The sequence below is a fragment of the Ambystoma mexicanum genome, chromosome 10, assembly GCF_040938575.1.
Source record: "Ambystoma mexicanum isolate Mex_15411 chromosome 10, UKY_AmexF1_1, whole genome shotgun sequence".
In the NCBI taxonomy this organism is placed as follows: domain Eukaryota; kingdom Metazoa; phylum Chordata; class Amphibia; order Caudata; family Ambystomatidae; genus Ambystoma; species Ambystoma mexicanum.
In genome coordinates this window covers 42669947-42691277 of record NC_090932.1, presented here as the reverse complement: position 1 = coordinate 42691277, position 21331 = coordinate 42669947, and the positions used below count along the sequence as shown (strand labels likewise).

The 21331-nt window shown below is 49.3% G+C and overlaps 1 protein-coding gene across 2 annotated transcripts in view; it reads left to right on the top strand.

The window, feature by feature from the left end:
• The window catches only part of TPRG1 (tumor protein p63 regulated 1), a 700518-nt gene that overhangs the window by 629917 nt on the left and 49270 nt on the right, over nucleotides 1-21331 (top strand). For both annotated transcript variants that reach the window (XM_069617466.1, XM_069617465.1), the window contains one exon: nucleotides 5523-5676. In XM_069617466.1, coding sequence (XP_069473567.1) covers nucleotides 5523-5676 — 154 coding nt within the window. The remainder of the gene's footprint in view (nucleotides 1-5522; nucleotides 5677-21331) is intronic.

Sequence of the window (21331 nt, the reverse complement as noted above, 5' to 3'; positions counted from 1 at the left end):
CCACTTGTGTCTACTTTTAATAGCAATACCCGCATTATTAGTCCATCCTTAAAGAGACAATAGAGGCATTATTAGGCACAGCCACCACTTATGTCTACTTATAATAGCAATACCGGCATTATTAGTCCATCCTTAAAGTGGCAATACTGGCATTATTAGGCACAGCCACCACTTGTGTCTACTTATAATAGCAATACCGGCATTATTAGTCCATCCTTAAAGTGACAATACTGGCATTATAAGTCACAGGGCCTCATTACACGGACGGCGGTAAGGGTTAACGGTCACCGTTAATGGTACTGGTGACCGTTAACCCTTACCGCCTTACTACGAGGTCCCTGCTTTTTGCAGGCGTTAAAAACCAACCCGCAAAGGGACCAGAGAGCTAATTACGGTATCGCAATTTGCAGTGCCGTATTTAGCACCTTCCCCATTCCCATTATGCCCTATGGGGCAAAAATGGGAATGGGGAAGGGCCATGGGGGAAGGGGGAATTACCGCCCCACCAACCTTGGAATAGGGCGGTAATTCCCCTTTCCTCCAAGGCGGTGCCGGTATTTTACCGGCATGGACCAAGGTGCTAATAGCACCTTGGTCCACCGCCGTCTGTGTAATGAGGCCCTCAGTCTCAATGGTGATTTTGTTGTTGGCATGTTGCTTGCCTGTTTTGGCAGTCCACAGCACGCTCTTCGTAGGACCATCAGTGTATAGGGCGATGTTGGTTGGCAGATATATTGTGGGTCTGATCGGCCTGCTGGTGACCATAAGTCATGGCCCATGCAGCCGGAGAGGGTGGGATGACTCTGAGGAGCACCGCAGCGGCCATTTTACCTGCCACAGCTGCAAGCCTATTTGGTCTCTTCATTCATCTGCTGGTCTTGCGGGTTATGTAAATCTGATGGGTAAGGCGTGGCCAAGCATTTAATGTGATCTTTATCACAGTCGTTTGTGGGACATTTCCTTATGCATTCAGAAAGTGTTTGCTCTTTCAATATATAATTATACGTTTTGCGTGCTCCTTCAGGGGCTAACAGCGGCAACTTCCGGTGTGAAAGCCACTTTCTACACACATTCCTTTATCTTATCAATTTGCATAAAGTGTGTTTATGTTTGTGCTTGATACCTTTGGGACGTCGGGTGACTCACTGTTTGTGTAGGAGTGCGGTCCGCACTGTGGTCCCATTGTAGCATGTTGCTTACTTTGAACTTGCGCGGTGTGTTTTTTGTGTTGTAGGCCGTTCTCATGCTGGTGGAGGTAGTCATGGTGATGTGTTGACCATGTATGAGGTTTTGTGAGTTGGCCTTTTGTTTCCTGCTATATTTGTGGACGCGTGCTGGAGGCTGTGCCGCAGTGGCGTAGTCACCATGCTGTGTTCCTTTTCGGTCCCTGTTCCTTAGTTGCAGTGGACAATATTTTCTTGGTTGTGTGAGTGCTGTTGAAGACGTCTTTGTCTACTCACATGATTCATGTTTTAGATTTCCCCAAATTAGACCTACCAAATTGTGTGTATTATTCCATCTCTGCCCCCTTTTCTCTTGCAGGATTTTGAGCGGCTTTCTCGAGATTCATGGCTGCAGAATCCTAATTTTCTCCAGAATCATTATTTTCCTGGTCTGAAGGAAGGGGCACGATCAGGGCAGTCGGGAGGGGACATGCCTAAGTGCCAGCGTGACCTGCCAGAGTGAGGCCACTTTTCTGGGCCAATGAGGGCCACTTTACTTCCTTAGTGCAAGTGCAGCGGGGGGGGGGGGGGGGGGGGGGGCTTTAACCAAAATTACCCTCCCAATGAACTTGAGGATGCACCGTATCCAACACGTCACTGCTAAATATGCTTCAATAAGTCAGAATTTATCCTTTGGGAGTTGGGCTACTTAGTTCCCCGGGATTATTTGTTGGTCCCAGTCTAACCCTGGACACGATGCTCCTGCATGCTGCACACGATGCTCCTGCATGCTGCACACGATGCTCCTGCATGCTGCTCCACTCGTAGCCCACATCAAACTGAACCGGTTTTGCAAATGCTGTGATATTGATTTACCAGCGTTCTTCCTGATTTATGTTTGATTTTATTCCTTTGCAAAAAGGGACTCATTTTGCGCATGCAGCGGGAGGGGGGGGGGTCCCCACTCATGTTTATAGTTATTAATTAATTAAAGTTTAGTAATTCATCTTTTATAATGCTGAGTGCGGGACCTGGATTCGAACTTGTATTGCTCTGAATTGTCTTGATTCTGTTGCTCTGCATTGTCTTGGTTCTGTTGCTCGGCATTGTCTTGATTAAGTTGCTCTGCGGTGTCTTGATTCCGAGACAAACTCATTGCCCCTGAGCTATCCTTCCGACCATAGTTATGTTATTAGGATTTGTACCATGCGCTGCTGCCATTTGCATGGTCTCTGGCACTTTCGTGGATCTGAAAGGGAGTGGATGGGTTTGGTTACCTTGGAGAGGGAAAAGGCAAGATTGTGGTGCATGTGTGGATGGTGCAAATCTGGAGTACCGTGAGCCCTGCATGCGAGACGGCGTCAGGGACATTGAGGGCTTTCTGTCCAGAGAGGAAACCTTGCTGTGTGGCTGTGCATTGGCCGGAGGCTGCATGGGTTGGTTGGTATTGGAGGTGTAGAGTTGTGTTGTTTGGGGTCTGGGAAGAGGGCCTTTTGCATGCTGTTTGTGAGGGGTTAGTTTGAGTTGGCGTTGGTGAGTCAGGTGGAGAAATTGAAGGTCGTTTGATAGTCTGTGGTTGGCTCCTGCAGGCTTCTGTGTCTGGTGCAAGCTTATCCCCCCAGTGATAGTGACGTCATGACTAAAGGTCTTGGGCTTCTTTGTGGTCGTAGTATGCTAATGTCCTGTTAAAGCAAAGTGTGGGGTGTTCTCTTGGGGATGTAGTGGTACCCGGAGGCGGTGGTCTACTCTAGTCCCGGGTATTGTTCCGAGAGTCATAAGTCATTGTGGAACAAAGTAGTCGGGAGCTGGAATGTCGTTGGCTTAGGGTATGTTTGTGGGTTGGAGTGGATCGATTAGGAGGTGCTGTTTCCACTGCCTGTTGAGTGTTGGTTAATTTCCATTGATTATGGATTGGAAAGCTAGGTTACCATGGAAGCAGAGTATTCTTATCGCAGGTGGCGCTTCAGAGCTGAAAGTCGCGCATGTGCACAGACTGTGGCTTTGAGTGGCGCCATCTGGTGCCAGTGAAACCAGTTCTGCAGTATCCGGGGGCCATTGCTTAGGAAAATGATGCCCCTCTAGGCAATGGTGGGCCCCCAGGATACAGGATGTGGCACAGCAAGAAGGAAGGACCCGTACCAGAGCCTGATTACTGGGTAGTAGGAACAATGGAAGGGGGGTGTCGCAATTCATGCACGTGCCACATAGGGGCTATGGACATAGATGAGCATTTTTTTCATGGAGATTATCTGTGTTTTTCTGTAAATTCCTTCATTTCAGCAAATCGTTTGCAGAAAACCACACTTCTGTAATCAGTAGGGAAACCGGAGACAATGGACCACAATTCTGGTGCAAGGGATGTGTTACGCTGTGTGGCTAAGGCAGCGCCAATGCCACCATAAAAATAAGGTGCCCTGTGTGGTTGAAGTTTGGCACGTGCCAAATCCAGCATGTTTCTGTCTGGGGTGGAAAATGTTACATTTGTGAGAAATAGCAACTCTACCACACACACTGCATATTGTGAAATGTGTTCCTTGTTGGGAAGGCCCTGGATGCGAAGTTGTAGTGTATACAACCTTCTGTGTTATACTCACCTGCACACAGCATTGCCCTCAACCACGAGTCCAACGATCAACACTTCACAACGTGGGTGGAGGCGGGGCAGAAACCAATTGATAGCTGAATGTTCTGTGAATGAGTTCAGCGTGGGCTTAGACGAATAGTCCAAGAACCTTGGCCGTGGCTGACTCGGCACCAGGCTCCTGGCATGTAGCTGACTCTCCACCAGCCACCAAGCCATAAAGCTCCTGGCATGTGACTGACTCTCCACCAGCCACCAGCCTCCTGACATGTGGCTGACTCTCCACCAGCCACCAAGCCATAAAGCTCCTGGCATGTGACTGACTCTCCACCAGCCACCAAGCTCCTGACATGTGACTGACTGTCCACTAGCTACCAAGCTCCTGGCATGTGACTGATTCCCCACCAGCCACCAAGCTCCTGGCACGTGGCTGACTCGCCACCAGGCTACTGACATGTGGCTGACTCTCCACCAACCACCAAGCTCCTGGCATGTGACTGACTCTCCACCAACCACCAAGCGCCTGGCATGTGACGGACTCGCCACCAGGCTCCTGGCATGTGACGGACTCTCCACCAGGCTCCTGGCATGTGACTGACTCTCCACCAGCCAATAGGCTCCTGGCATGTGACTGACTCTCCGCCAGCCACCAAGCTCCTGGCATGTGACTGACTCTCGGCCAGCCACCAAGCTCCTGCCATGTGGCTGACTGTCCACTAGCCACCAAGCTCCTGACATGTGACTGACTGTCCACTAGCTACCAGGCTCCTGGCATGTGACTGATTCCCCACCAGCCACCAAGCTCCTGGCATGTGGCTGACTCTCCACCAACCACCAAGCTCCTGGCATGTGACTGACTCTCCACCAACCACCAAGCGCCTGGCATGTGACGGACTCGCCAGCAGGCTCCTGGCATGTGACAGACTCTCCACCAGGCTCCTGGCATGTGACTGACTCTCCACCAGCCAACAGGCTCCTGGCATGTGACTGAATCTCTGCCAGCCACCAAGCTCCTGGCATGTGACTGACTCTCGGCCAGCCACCAAGCTCCTGCCATGTGGCTGACTGTCCACTAGCCACCAAGCTCCTGACATGTGACTGACTGTCCACTAGCTACCAAGCTCCTGGCATGTGACTGATTCCCCACCAGCCACCAGGCTCCTGGCATGTGGCTGACTCGTCACCAGGCTCCTGACATGTGGCTGACTCTCCACCAACCACCAAGCTCCTGGCATGTGACTGACTCTCCACCAACCACCAAGCTCCTGGCATGTGACTGACTCTCCACCAACCACCAAGCGCCTGGCATGTGGCTGACTCATCACCAGGCTCCTGGCATGTGACGGACTCTCCACCAGGCTCCTGGCATGTGACTGATCTCCACCAGCCAACAGGCTCCTGGCATGTGACTGACTCTCCGCCAGCCACCAAGCTCCTGGCATGTGACTGACTCTCCACCAGCCACCAAGCTCCTGACATGTGACTGACTCTCCGCCAGCCACCAAGCTCCTGGCATGTGGCTGACTCTCCGCCAGGTCCTTTTTTTGGTTGCCACTGGGTACTTCTCATTTACAGGAACCTATCCCAATAGCGCAGCTCTTTCTTCTACACAGAAGAACCCCCCCCCCCCACCACCACCACCTTAAATCCTGAACGTTGACTCGCCTCAGCCTCCTGGCCAGCTATTGAGTTATTGTCAATTGAATGTGGTCTTGAGTTTTAAAGGCGGTTTGCCTCCTGAGTAGCACTGGCTGTAACACTCCCCCTTTGTTTTGCAGAAGGGAGGGTGAAGGCGTGCGCCTCTACTGGGATAAGCTGCGTGAAGCGTCGGTGGTGTCCCGCTGGAACCCCTGGTCCACAGATCTTCCCTACACGACGTTCACCGACCACCCGGTGAAGAGCTGCAGCGAGCGCTTCGCCATCATCTGCCAGGTAGGAACAAGGCGCCTTCATAGCGCCAATGCCATCAAAGCCAAGGGCGCCCGGAAGCAGTCTTCTGTGAGCCACGCGAGGTGGGTCAGCCACGTGCCACTGGATTAACTGCAGGAAGCATCTTATTCCAGTGCCTCCACTTCCGGTGCAGACATGGGTCTGGCGGAAGTGAGGGTCCACCCTGCTCAATGCAGTTTACCTTCAATAACTCAGGAGTCCGGATGCTCCTTGAGAAAAGGCAGCGCCATCCACCTCTATGAGCAAACATCACTGCTATGCAAAGTATATGCGGGGCTGGCAGTTTTGTGAGCATTCCAGCAGCGCAATCTCCCCATTATCTAAATGATTGTCATGTGTGTGTGATTTAATACAGTCTTGTCTTTTTGCAAGGAATAGCTGCCCACAATCCAATGGGTTAAATTGCTGCCAATCAGCCAGCTAATCTGCATCCATATTCTTGTCGCCTTTAGTGGATTTAAAACAAACATTTCAAAAATGTCTGTCTTGATAGTAATGTGTACGATTCCGCAATCAAGTAGCAGCTGGCGAATAAAACGCCTTAGGCAGGCGTTCCTTCGGCCTCGGCATTTCTAAGCAGTGCTGCGTCCAGCTCACAGCCCTGAGTGAAGCTACACAGACGGTGTCGAAAATACAAAGAATACTAGTTACATGTTGGTATTGTGGATGTTAGTATGAACGAATGGTAAAGGCCGATAGCAATGCGTTAGCAACTTTATTCGGATAGTTTGTAGAACACTGTAATACAAAAGTGTAATATTAAAATTACCTGAATAAGGGGAAACCTGTTTGCCTCTAGAAAAGCCCAAACGATTGGCTTTGCCAATGCATGTTTCTGATGAGTTCCCTGTACGATGGGTTTTGTGCATTTCAGTAGCATATGGAATGGGCGCTTTGCTAGTGCGGTATGGAGGGCAGTCAGTGCTTCAAGTGAGGTAAGAAATTGAGGAGGGGCCCTCGTTTGGGGGCGTGGCATCCACTGTGGGCGTGGCCTAAAAGTGCACTAATCATAGTAGGGTGCACAAACAAATATATACATGTATGTGAGCATTTATATGTTTGTATGCGTACTACTATGGTTTGTGTATTTTTCAAGCCTTCTTTTATAAACATAGCAATGTTACATAGTACATAATGCACAAACCATAGTAAGTTAGGCACACTTGTGTGCTTACCTTACTATGGTTTGTGTACTTTTCAAGCCACCCTTTATAAACATAGACATTTGTAACATATTTCCACGTTTATAAAAGATGGCTTGAAACGTACACAGTTCAAGGCATCTTTCATGATCTAATGTACATATTAGATCGTGGAGCCAGCCTGCAGGTTCACAGAGGGTCAGTGACCTGGCGAGGGCAAACAGGAACTGTAACTTCCCTGATGACCCCTCAGATGAGGGGTCATCAGGGAAGTTACAGTAACTGACAGAAGTGCCAGCCAGCCTCAGCGACACTGTGGCTGGCTGGCACTTCTGTCTACTTGCCTAATGTTAAACTGGCGGGCGCATCTCCCATCGCGTCTGCGGCCGTGGCGGGATAATGCGTCCTGCCATGGCGTGGTGGGACTGGCGGGCCCAGCAGGGCCCCGGCTCAGCCCCACTTTTTGGAGACTGGCGGAGCCCGGCCCCGGCAGGCCCCGGCCCACTTAAAGCACTGAGGCCAGTTATTCGCAGGAAGGCTTTGCTGTAATCTCTGAGGTCAAGGTGCTTGAAGGCAGTGGCAGGCAACACGCGGCCCTCCAGGCGTTTTGACCTGGGACTCCCATAATCTCGCAGCATTGACTCCACTGATTAGGGTTCATCGGGGTGGTAGGCCAACGCCTCTGGAGGGCTGCAGGTTTCCCACCATTCCTTTAAAGGATAGATGGGGAGTTTGGCCTCAAGGGGAAGGAAGTTCTACTGCTAGACCCTGGTCCTGCTGCTAGACCCCAGTCCTGTTGCTAGATCCTGGTCCTGCTGCTAGACTCCGGGCCTGCTGCTAGACTCCGGTCCTGCTGCTACACCCTGGTTCTGCTGCTAGACCCCGGTCCCGCTGCTAGACCAAGGTCCTGCTGCTACACCCCGGTCCTGCTGCTAGATCCTGCTCCTGCTGCTAGATCCTGGGCCTGCTGCTACATCCTGGCCCTGCTGCTACATCCTGGTCCTGCTGCAAGACCCTGGTCCTGCTGCTGCTACATCCTGGTCCTGCTGCTAGACCCTGGTCCAGCTGCTAGACCCTGGTACGGCTGCTAGAAAACTGCTCCTGCTGCTAGACCCTGGTCCTGCTGCTAGATCCCGGTCCTGCTGCTAGATCCCGGTCCTGCTGCTGGACCCCGGTCCTGCTGCTGGACCCCGGTCCTGCTGCTGGACCCCGGTCCTGATGCTAGACCCTGGTCCTGCTGCTAGACCCTGGTCCTGAGGCTAGACCCTGGTCCTGCTGCTAGACCCTGGTCCTGCTGCTAGATCCTGGTCCTGCTGCTAGATCCTGGTCCTGCTGCTACATCCTGGTCCTGCTGCTAGACCCTGGTCCTGCTGCTAGACCCTGGTCCTGCTGCTAGACCGTGGTCCTGCTGCTAGACCCTGGTCCTGCTGCTAGAAAACTGGTCCCGCTTTTCAAGCCTTCTTTTATAAACATAGCAATGTTACATACTACATAATGCACAAACCATAGTAAGTTACGCACACTTGTGTGCTTACCTTACAAGAAAACTGGTCCCGCTGCTAGTCCCTGGTCCCGCTGCTTGACCCTGGTCCCGCAGCTAGACCCCTGTCCTGCTGCTAGATCCCGATCCTGCTGCTAGACCCCGGTCCTGCTGCTAGACCCCGGTCCTGCTGCTAGACCCCGGTCCTGCTGCTAGACCCCGGTACTGATGCTAGACCCCGGTACTGATGCTAGATCCTGGTCCTGCTGCTAGACCCTGCTCCGGCTGCTAGATCCCGGTCCTGCTGCTAGACCCTGCTCTGGCTGCTAGACCTCGGTCCCGCTGCTAGACCCCAGTCCTGCTGCTAGAAAACTGGTCCCGCTGCTTGACCCTGGTCCCGCTGCTTGACCCTGGTCCCGCAGCTAGACCCCTGTCCTGCTGCTAGACCCCGGTCCTGCTGCTAGACCCCGGTCCTGATGCTAGACCCCGGTCCTACTGCTAGACCCCGGTCCTGCTGCTAGATCCCGGTCCTGCTGCTAGACCCTGCTCTGGCTGCTAGACCTCGGTCCCGCTGCTAGACCCCGGTCCTGCTGCTAGACCCCGGTCCTGCTGCTAGACCCCGGTCCTGCTGCTAGATCCCGGTCCTGCTGCTAGACCCTGGTCTTGCTGCTAGACCACGTTTCTACCCTGTGATCCTAAATGGGCTCTTGTTTGCAAATTTAGCCCAAAACCTAGGGGCCTAAAACAGGAGATGATTTCTGTTGGGGAGGTTTTTCATACAGACTCTGGCCTGCTGAGGTGTTTCAGGAGAATAACCTGTAGTGTCAAAAGGGGGTGTCCATCAAGTGCAAGCTCTCTCAATTGGCAGTCTGACAGAGCATTGAGTGTGCCCTCTTAGGAGGGCATGGGCTGGCATCAAAATACAAGTCTGCACACGCACATACACACACACATACACACACACACACACACACTCTCTCTCTCCATGACATATACTGAACACATATATACTACTACTTTTTAAGTATTGCATAGGGTAAAAGATTCTGCCAAATTGCCACTATATGTAGAAATATACAAACAGCACACAATGCTTATAAGACAGGAAAGGGATGTAATATTTCCTGCTCACTCCAAACCCGATGCCAAAGGTAAAACCCAAGAGGAAAGTGACATATACATCATAGGAAAAAAGGGGTGAATCGAATGAGTATATAACCAGCATACCGTAGTGCGCACCACAATTCTAGTAGCAACAGACTCATGCCAGGCACAGTGGGCTTCATTATGGATCTCCATTGCATTCTATGGTACTAGTCATGTATGTAGCGCCTTTCCCCATTGCTGTGCTCTCAACGCGCTTATGGTGGGAACGCCCTCAGGGACCGCAGTCCAGAGTATGAGAAATTCTCATAAAAGGCTTATGGTGCGTGTGTGCATTTTGGCCAAGATAAAGAAGTAGGTGGGTTGGCCGTGCTCCTATAAGCAACCGAGAGATCAGGCATGTTGATGAGTGGGTGTTAAGGGAGGTCGTTAGAGTGCAAGAGACTCTTTAGATGTCCAGCTGGAACGAATTTTGTCATAGGTCATCACTGTATACTGAAGCCAGAGTTGTTGAGGCTTGGGACGAAAGCGTTATGTGCCCAGCTAGAACACATTTCTCGCAGGTGGTAGGTTGTTGCTGCATTCTGGTGCATGCGTGCAGGTAGCCATGTCCGTGGCAGATGTCCACCAAAGTGGTGTGCGTTTATACGTAACTTGAGGCTCGGGTAGAGCTTTGTTATTAATGCCACTGTTTAATCAGGTTGTCCATGTGAGAGGGTCCTCTAGGCGCACTGGCCGGGATATCGTAATAGGTTTTCTAAGTGTCATGAAAGAGGTATCATAATGCATCTTCTAAGTCTGATCGACCGGTTGTCCTACTGTCTTCTAGGTGCAATATCGAGGCCACTCACTTATCATTCAATGCAATTCGCTCGCAATTGTCATACATATAAGTGCAGTAGACGGGCTAAAATCAAGGGTCTTCTGGGTGTAATGGCAGAAGTGTGGAGGACAGGCTATCCTAATTCTGAGTTCAATGTAAGAGAAGGAAGGGTGTCTTAAGACTTAGAATGCTTGTGAGCTTAGGCTGAGATAAGGAGTTGGCAGACTGACTGTGCAACAATAAGCTTCCTAAGAGTTCTGACATGTGGAAGGGTGTTGAGGAGGAAAGGAGTGTATGCAATAGGGGTGGGTTCGTTTATACGTTTATTTTACTTGTGGACATATTAGAAGTTTATAGGCTGCAGATGTGCATTGTGTAATTAGAGGAATGCTGGTGTCCCTAGGCGGGGCCAACCGCGATTGCGGCCAGCTTCCACCTTGTGGATCGTGACCATGTTCCTCATGCAATTGCGGGCTGCCGCAATTACGGCAAGCGCTGCCTGGTGGTGTTGGATCATGCACATGGGTAGAGTTTTACAATAGTGTTGCTGGGAGGATGGAGTTGACCAAGCTGATCAGTGTTGTGCTACACCTTGCAGAATAACAGGTTGTGGTTGCGTAGAAAAGATCTATTTCAGAGCGGCGTCTCTGATGCCTAGTGTCTAAAGCCTATCCATGACAATTGCGTGGTCAATGGTTTCAAAATCAGCTGATTGATTGAGGAGGATGAGTGCAGAGCATCCTTCTGAGTCAGCTTTTCTTTTTAGATCGTCCCAGATGGACATAAGAGTGGATATGGTTCCTCGAAGGGGCCTGAAGCCCAACTGGGCTGGGTCGAGGAGCCTGCTGGCTTCTGTGAATCAGCAGAGCTGGTTGTAAGCAGTGAGGTCTAGGAGTTTGGCAATGAAGCAGGTGTTAGAGATAGGGCGGTAGTTTGAAGGAAGGAGTGGTTGAAGAGAGGGTTTTCTGAGAAGGGGATTGACATGCATGGTTTGAAGGCCTCTGGGAAGATACCAGATGAGAGAGAATTGTTAATAATGGACTGAGCCAAGTTACCAGCACACCTTGTAGTTAGAATGTTGTCAAGAAATGAAGCGGGACGGGGACCTCCAGGGGAGTCTGAGGTCTGGCTTACTGCTATTCAGAGTGGGAAATAGGTGTGAACGAGGACTGGCTGAGTGGGCAGGACAGGGAAAGGTTAGGACAGGGAAAAGGGCAGGAGGAAGGGGTGGTGATGGCCAAAGCTAGATTGGAGTGGATGGAGCAGTATCTATCAATTACGATGTTGTGAAAGTGGTCAGATAGTGTGTTGCAGAAATATTGGGAGTGTGGTGAGGGAGGAGTTAAGCAGCCCGGAGTCTTGAATTCAGTGATGATTTTGTGGAGTTTCCTGCTCGGGTTACTGGCGTTAGAGATTCGGTTTCCATAGAAGGTTATTTTGGCTTTTCTGATTTTGGTCCGGTAGGCCCTATTCAATCTTGCAAAGGCGTTTTTATTTTGAGGTGTGGGGTTTGTCCTCCAAGTAGGCTCTAGGTGATGCTTAAAGGCTTTAAGGGATTTGAGGGAGGGAGTGTACCACTTCGAATTTGGGCCTGATCTCTGAGACGTGTGTCTAGTCGGAGTGAGGGAGATCAGGGTGCTGTAGAGCCAAAGATCAAAAAGATCAAGGGAAGGGTGGTGTCCTTCCTGGAGAGGGAGATCTGGAAGTGTGTTTAGAAGGGAATTGGCCAGATCAGTGTTTATGATTACTTTATTCCAGAGAGGGACAGCTGGGGGAGGGGTTGAGGAGGAGTTGGCAGGGTGGGGGGATAGGGAAGGATGCACGAGGGAGAAGTGTATAGCATAGTGATCCGTCCAGATTAGAGGACGAGGAGGGATGGTAGAGATTAGGTCCGATGTGCTGAATAAGGCATTGAGAGTGTTCCCTGCGGTGTGAGTCGGGAAGGAAATCAGCTGTGTCAAGCTGAGAGCTTCCAAGTTGTCAGTGAGAGAACGGGTCATCAGGTTGGTGGGTACGTCAAACCAGACGTTAAAGTCTCCTAATATGGTGAGAGATGGATGCTGGATTAAGGTGGCTGACAGATAGTCACTGTTCCTGTTACAGACTGGAGACCTATAACGAGTTGGGAGCTGTGGGTGAAGGAGCGGTGGAGGCGGATCTTTACTAGTAGCGACCGGCATTCAGTGGAACAGGGTAGATTCTTGGTGGAAATGACAGAGGTGTTTGTGGAGGATGGCTAGTCCTCCTGCTCTGATGGACCACTTTATACGATCAGGGAGTATTCAGGGGGGAAGGCCTTGTGTGCGATGAGTTCGTCGTCATCAGTGAACCAGGTTACCGTGATAAAGAGGATGTCCGTATTTTCATTGGAAAATTAGGTTGGAAATGTTGTATTTGTTTTGGAGATAGATCTGGCATAAATGAGTATTCAGGATAGCTGGTGTACTTTCTGGTGTAGTGTAGGAGTGGGCATGGGAGGAGTGGTTGGTGTGGGAGTGGAGAAAGGTGATGGGGCAGGAGGATTGTCTGGGGAGGTCAGAGGGGTGAGCAGTTGTAGTGCTGGAAGAAGGGAGTGGGAGTAGGTAATTGGGGGCAGATGCGGCGGGAAGCAGAGGGATGGATGGATGGATGGATGGATGGATGGATGGATGGATGGGTTTCTCGTGGGGGGCTATGTGGGATGCTGATTGGGGATGGGGGATTTAGCAGGGAGGTGAGGAGAGCCAGGACAGGGTTGGGAGTGGGAGAAGAGGGCTGGGGGAATAAAGAGCGGTGTGGGGTGGAATCCTGGGCAGAGCTGAGGAGAGGAGTGTGGGAGTGAAGTCCTATGGTGCATGAGGCCCGTGCGGTTGGGGGCAAAGGGGTGTGGGTGAGTGTGGGAGGTGATGTTGACCATGGCATGATGACCAGGGCAGCCCGTGCTGCACTTATCAAGGTGAAGTGCAAGTACCAGGTACTGGGAGCTGGTGGGAGGGGAGGTGGGGTGATGGGTTGAGAAGGGAGGAAGGGTGCCAGGGGTGAGTGAGGGAGAGTGTGGTTAATGAGAACATGGACTGTGGGCGGTAGATAGTGCTGATGTTTTGGACAGTAGAGAGCCAGCATCCAGCCCTATTTATAGAGGTGTGAGGGGCACAGGGGGAGTGGGTGTTACAGGAAGTAGGGTAAGGAGGAAGGGGGAAGGGGAGTGTGTGAAAGCGAGGAGGGTAGACTGTGGAAAGCGGGAGTCAGTGGCTAGGTCTTTGGAGCACCAGCTTGCAGCTTTGATTTGGTCAGAGTGAGGTATGGTGACGAAGGTGCGTCCTTAACGTTTGGTAGTTGGATAGGATTGGGTAGAGTTTGGGAGAGGGTGGCGGTGCTGTGAGATCTGGTCAGCGCAGTCTGAGAAGCTCAGAACTCTGAGTGTTGCAACTAGGATCGGTATGAACAGTGACTGAGATGTCTAGATTCAAAACATCAGTTGAGTGAGGTGGTGCCTGGATTCAAAACAATAGTGGTGCAACAAAATGCCTAGATTCAAAACATTAACAGTGTGACAAAATGCCTAGATTCAAAACATTAACAGTGTGAGGAAATGCCTAGATTCAAAACAATAGTAGTGTGACAAAATGCCTAGATTCAAAACATTAACAGTGCAATGAAATACCTAAACTCAAAAGATTAGCAGTGGGACGAAATGCCTAGATTCAGAACATTAGCAGTGTGACGAAATGCCTATATTCAGAACATCAGCAGAGTGATAGAATGCCTAGATTCAAAACAATAGCAGTGAAATGAAATGCCTAGATTCAAAACAATAACAGTGTGATAAAATGCCTAGGATCTGAACAGTGCAAGTGCAACCAAGTGCCTAGATTGAAGCATGTACAGTGCCTGAAAGTTGTCCAAATTCAGCACCCGAAAGGCACTTAGAAAATGGTCTAGATACGACACCTGAACAGCACCCGGAAAACTGTCTAGATACAAAACCCGAACAGTGCCTAGAAACTGTCTAGATACGACACCGGAACAGCACCTGGAAAACTGTCTAGATACGAAACCCGAACAGCGCCTAGAAACTGTCTAGATACGACACCTGAACAGCACCTGGAAAACTGTCTAGATACAATACTTGAGCCGTACCCCAAGATAGGGGGTTTTGCCTAGGAGGCAGGGAGGGAGCATAGCCAGGCACAGTGCAATGAAAGTTTCAGCATACATCCAAGCCCGTGTCTCTGTGGCATCTAACAACTCAGCTGAACTCTTTAAGTTCTGCATTGAACTGGCCATTCCTGCCGCAGTCTCTACCTCTTCTGTCCCTTCCCAGGCCCTCTGCACAGCACAGCATTCTCATTTCATCTCTAAACCACAGGACATCCTGTCCTCTCTCTCCTCTCCCCTTCCCCCCTCTACTCCCAGCTCTTCCTCTGACCCTTCTTCGACCACCTCTCCCCCCTCCTTCTCTGCCGTTCCCATGTTCTCCCTAGACAACGTTTCTAGGCTAGTCCGATCTATGAAAGTCTCGTCGAGGTTTCTAGACTAGTCCGATCTATGAAAGTCTCATCAAAACAACTTCATCCCAGCTCTTCCAAAACCATCAAGGACCACATTGACTCCCTGGCTCCTGCTCTGGCTGACTTCTGCAACCACTCCTTCACCAGTGGAGTCTTCCCTCCCCCCCTTAAGCACTCCCTTGTGTACCCTCTTCTTAAAAAACCCTCTGCTGGCCCTTCCTGCCCGGCTAACTATCGCCCAATCTCCATCACTTCTAAAACTTCTAAATTCTCAGGCACACCAATATATTTGTAGAGTGGGAATTTTGGAACCAATCAAGTATAAACTGGATTAAACCCAAACTAATGATGCCTTTTGGGGCTCAAGACAAGACTCCACCAGCAATGTGGGCACGTTTGCATCCACAAGCTCAGAGATTCGGCTGCAAGCCAGACTGAAGAAATGCTTTGACACCAAAGAACCAGTATATATGTGCATTGGGTTATTAATACGGTACATAGCTACAGGCGTGCTGTAGCCTAAACGAAATCCCCCAGCTGGCATCAGCGTTTACCGCAAACCACATTGTGGGTGATGGAATTACCCAGGGAGAAAAATGGGGTGCGTAAAACTTACCCCTGTTCTGATGGCCATATGGGCTACCATCGGCCACACATCCAACATGAGCTGTGGTTTTAGACAGACTTAAGTAGATGACAAAAATAAAGTTTAAAATCCATAAAAGCTAGCAACAAGTTTGGAGAAATTGCACAGTGAAAAGAGGCACACCCCCAAAATGGAATTCTGCTCTAACAATTCCATAATGAGTACACACTCAACTAAAAACCCTTTTTATGGCCCGGGAAGCTCTGCAGGGTCCGCCCACCGAGTGTCTCGTCCACTAAGCAACTGTAGTGTTGCGACGCCATACTTCGTTACGCCTCCGGTCCTCAAACTCTGATCTAGAGTGATTCTAAAAAGACCAAAAGGCACCAGTATGCCACACTGGACCTCTTAAGAACACAGGGACAATCCGACACCTCCCAGATAGCCACCCCCTCATGATGGGGGAGGGGGCAGGGAACAGCCACCAGCTGCCTGCTGGGTATTTGAGAGTGCTGCATTTAGTGGAGGGTTCACTGGCCCCAAAATTGCAGGCAGCATACAGGAGAGCCCGGTTGGAGTTTCTGGGAGGGGAAGGTGCAGTTGGAAGGGTAGAGAGAATACAGAGGAGAGAAGGATGGAGGATGTGATCCACTTTATACTGGCCCGTGTGAGGAGAGGTTGGTCCAGGGTAACGATAGCTGTGAAGCTGGCGGGCATCACATTTTATGGAAAGAGGTTCTGGGGATTTCAGTCTAGCAGGGGAGAGATGGCATGCAGCATGTTGGAAGGATGGGCAAGGAAACAGGCGAAGGTAAAGGACGGCAGTGTCAGCGGGCCTGTTGGGTAGGTTGTGCCAGGTTCTGGAGGACATATGCTGGTCTACATGGGAAAGTGACATGCTTTTGGCCTGTTTAATATAGTTGTTTTTTGGCGCATTCCGAGTGTTGGAAGTGGTACAGAAGTTGGGAGGGAATGGAGATCTGATGTGGAGGGATATCTGTTTGTCTGAAGACAATGGGCCTCATTATGACCCTGGTGCTGACGGAATGAAGGGGACCAGTATGGGACCAGCCCCCTTCATTCCGTCACGGCTGATTACAAGGTTCCTTTGCGGGACCCGGATCAGACATCTGGTAAAACCAGACGTCTTTTCCGGGTCCCGCGAGGGGAAGAGGGAGGTAACAACGGGACTCTTGTAATGTGCCCGTTGTTATCTCCTTCCCCATTCCCATTGAGCCTTATGGGGGCTCAAATGGGAATGGGGAATGGTTCCTGCAAGGAGGATTTACCGGGTCCTCCTATGTCGTAATGACCTGGTAGGTCCCCATTGCAGGAACCCGGTAATGGAACCCGGTTTGGAGGCAGCCATGGTGCTGTTAGCACCATGGCTACCTCCGAACTCGTAATGAGGCCCAATGTGTTTATCAGAATTTGTAAATCAAAGATGGATCATTTGGGTAAGGGGTGTTGGGTGCACCTGGGCAGGGGAAGCGGGGATTTGTGTCTGGTGATGGCTGGGTTGGTATAGCAGAAGAGATGTATGGGAATGTATGGTTTGGTTTTCCAGCATGAGAACGGGGAAAGGGTGATATCTGTGCAGGTTTTGGGGGTAATGAGGAGGGCCCTGCTAGATTTGGGCGAGAAGGCAGAGGATTTTGGGACCCATTCCTTCAGGATGGGTGTGGCTTCCGAAGGGAACAGGTTAGGTTTGTCTGAGTAGACTGTGAAAAGAATAGGGCGCTGGAAATCAACAAGGTTTAAAGGGTACATCAGAGACCTGGGGGAGGTGAGCTCATTGGAAGGGGGATGCAGGGGTGGGAAGGGGGGGGGGGTGAGGGGAGCTAGTAGGAAGAGGGGGGCGGTGGAAGGAAGGGGTTTGCAGATGGTAGGCTCATTCCTTTTCTTTTTCAGATACAGCTCGAAGGAGCAGTGATGTGCCTCCACTCCATAGTGAAATAGACAGGAAAAGCTGCGGCTAAAAGGGTTTTTGGTACCCAGCTGGGGTGTAGCTATGAGTTGGCCTTGGTGAGATGGTCTGGGGTGGGAGAGCTCAGGTAGGACCAATTGTTGCTGATGCTGGCAGGTATGAGAGAGCTCCATGGGGTGCCGGCGGCGCTGGTGATACATGCAGTAGGATGATCTGGTTAAGGAGACAGGTGTGGTGTTAAAGAAAATGAAGAGGGACCTCAGTTGGTTGAGGGAGATTTTGGCAGGGGTTGTTTCAGTTTGGACCGAGTTGATGCCAAGGAGGGTATGGAGGGGAGCCGCAAAGGAGGGGGCGATGGAGCAGATGTGGATGAAGATTAACAGGGAGATGTTGACGGATTGCAGGTCTTGGGGGGGGGGTGGCAGATGCTGACGCATCCATACATCAAATATGAGGCTTTCGATGTATTGCAGAAGGATGGGGTTCATTTTGTCATTTATGGGGAATCAATAATATTTGTTGGATGTTAGGTTGACGGTTGAAGCCATCATAAAGGAATGGAGGTAAAAGGGAAGTGGGGAGGGTGGATGGGTCTGAAAAAACACCTCAGCGGAGGGTTTTTCTGGTGCCGGGGACATGGCCCTTTGGAGGATGGTTGGAGAAGCAAAAAAGGGGTAGTAGCGCGGTAAAAGACGAGCGGTGGCGCTTTTTGCACGAACAGGTTAGCCTGGAGGGTACAAAAAGGGGGAAGAGGTATTGAAGGAGGGGCGTGGCCTTGGGGAGACGATGGGGGAGACAGAGGGAATTAAGGTTCAGAGGAATCGAAGGGGAGGGAATAAGGGTCAGGAAGTGATTAATTGATTAATTAGGTGTTTTGGTGATGTTAATTTATTTGTAGTCTGTAAAGCCAAGAAGCCAAGTTAGCATTTATTTGTAAACTGTGGCCTGACACAATAAAGCAAACTTTTCCACTTCAAGCGAGTCTGGGTTTTTGTGCAGTTAGCCCAAAGGGGCACCCCAGGGGTTACATGTGCCCGCTGCACAGGGTAGTGCGTCCTTGGTTCTGTTGCATAAAAAAAGCAGGGAAGGTTCAGGAGCAAGCAACGGTTGGTGGCTTTGGTCGCGTACCATTCCCTCCGGCCCTGTATGTTGTTTTTTTTCGCTGAAGGATGTGCCAGGTTTTTCTGGGTGGTTAGGTTGTTTTTATTTCCTTTTTCGGGGGAGGCTGCTGGTTGTGATGGTGGTCTTGTAAATTGGGGGATATTGGTGTTGGTGTGATAGGCTGGGGCATTAAGGGGTTTTTCTTGGATGTTAAAATGGTTCATGTTGTTGGTGATGTGTCAGGTCAAATGGGCTGTCCGGCCAAGAGTAGGATTGAATGAGTTTGGTGTTGAGGGGAGCCCGGTGGGGGAGGTCTATAAGGGGCCGGGGGTGCAGTGGACATGGCCCTTTTGGAGGATGGTTGGGGGAAGCAAATGGGGTATTAGCGTGGTGAAGGAGGGGGTAGCGCTGTTTGCACAGACAAGCTAGCCTGGGGGGCACAAACAGGGGGAAGAGGTATTGAAGGCAGAGGGGCGTGGCTTCGGGGAGAAGATGGGAAGACAACAGGAATTAAGGTTCAGAGGAATTGAAGGGGAGGGAATAAAGGGCAGGAAGTGATGAATTGTTTAATTGTTTTGTGATTGATAATTGATTTGAAGTCTGTAAGGCCAAGGAGCCAGGTTCGTATTTATTTGTAAGCTGTGGCCTGTCGCATTAAAGCAACCTTTTCCTTTTAACACACCTCAGCCACTTCTTTCTGCAGCTTCGCCCTCACCACATCTAGTTTTTCATGCACCGACTTCACGTTCTCTGACCACCGCGCACCCTCGAGCCCTGGTACCCCAACCTAAAACCCTCCCAAAAACCCACACCCAAAATGCTTGCCCCCCTCCCTAGTCGGGTAAAAACAATCATTCTTCCAGCACATCCAGTTTAACTGGAACATAGGTCTTTCCCCACAGCGCTTCCGATCACTGGCTAGGGCTCAAGAAATGAAAAGGTTCTGACAGGGTTTATAGTGATTATTTCGAATTACATTATTTCGAATGCAAAAATGTTGAAAAAATTTTACCGAAAAAAAAATGTCGAATGTCTTTTTTTTTTGTTTTTAGTTTCTCACGAAACAAAAAAAAACATGTAAATAAAAAAAGAATACAGTCAGAAAAAAAATGTCGGTAACATTTTTTTTACATTTTTGTCATTTCAAATTTTTTTTAGTTATATTAACTGGATACCTTCTGACGGACTGTTACTGGCCTAAAATATGGTTGTTACTCCCTTAGCTTTGTCTTTCACTTCCATTTGTCTCCTTGCTTCTTCCTCTACCTCCATCTGTCTATCTTGCCCGTCCTTTTTCTCATCACACTGTTTACTTTCATCGCGTGTTGACATATATTTGCATTCTCTGCTTTTGCTCTCTTCAATATTGTCCTCGCTGTTATAAGCGGGGGTATCGTATGTCAGGTTAACGTACCCCACTGCTGATTTCAATTCCTTTAAAGGATAAAATCCTTGCTCCTCAGTGTCTGCGCTCTTGTTCTCAGAAGGGGAAAGAGGAGCTGAAGGCATTATATCCCCCCCTTTATGCTGACTAAGCATCAGCTCCTTCTCAGTTGGATCTTCTTCCTCTCTCTGGTACAACTTCCACAACTCTAAAATGGCCAACCTTTTATGTAACTTCATCCCCTTATATGTAGCATGCAAATATGTTGTCATATGTAGCAATACTGTTTTGGACAATGAATCTTCTTGACTCCACGGCATGAGTGTTTTATCAGTTGTGCCTCTTACCCACGGCATGTGATCCTGTCTTATCTTGGGTGTGTATCTAAGCAGTATCTTGCAAAAGTGTAAAAGAGGTGTGTGCCCCATGATGGCAAGTCGATCTCGACTGTCAATACTTACCAGATTTTGTATTCTTTTATTTATTTTATGAAGTATACCACACTGATTAATTTGAGCCGGCACCATCAATTGTTGCTTATTATCAAAAACATTTTTTTAACTACTTTAAAAATCTATGCAATGATGTTCTTTTTGTTCCTTCGTTTATACTTTCTATCAATTTTAGCCCTCTTGTTGTTTCATTATTGATATTTTTTAATCTCTTTATTTATTAATCTCCTTTGATTTTTACCATCCTGATTGACTCTAATCTCTTGATTTAAAAATCTACTAATCACTTTAATTTTTTACTGTCCTTTTATATCTCTTAATCTAGACACAATAAAAGTTTTATACTAATATATTTATAACCCCATACACAAATGCACTTTTTAATTTTCTGCGTACGTCTTCCTTTACTATGTTTAGTAAATGTATCTAATCTCTCTTTTTATCCCATTTTGGAGTTTGATATGCACTCTGCTTTTTGGCCTTGCCTCAGGAATCCTTAATACCCTTACTTAGAGTCTTTTTTAGAGCGTACCCTTTTGCCCCTCTTGGAACCAGGAAAACGAGGACTTTGGAGTGTAGGTACACAATTATCTACGTCCGGAGCTTAATGAATAGCCCTTGTTTTTGACTTTTGAATCACGTGTGAGGAGACCACGAATTTGTCCATTTTGACCTTCTATTTACTGCTATTTCATTCAATTATGCTGGGTGTCTTTACTCCTCTCTGCCTCTAGAAACTTGCTCACTCCACCCTTGCCTAAGCTTTCCACACTTTTAATTGTCCAATACTTGGCTCTTGCAGATGTTTTCTTCTTTGCTTAATCTAAGAGAAATATGTCTTAAATACATGGCTTATCCTTTTGACTCCCTTTGTGCCTTGCAATTATTCCCTGAAATAGCATTGTTGATTCCAGACCAATGGGCTCCTCCTTATTCCTCACACAAAGCTTTTTTCAGCCCTGGTCTATCTCTGAGGTAGCTTGTTGGGTTTCAATACGAGTCCCATGTCCATCTTTCTGAGCTTATGGCTGTCCGATATCAAGTGGACAACTTATGCCTACCTCTTCATACACGTCATTCAAGAAAAATCAGTTACACAGTGTTTCATTGGTTTCTCAAACTATAAGGTCCTTTGTTATATGGACTAA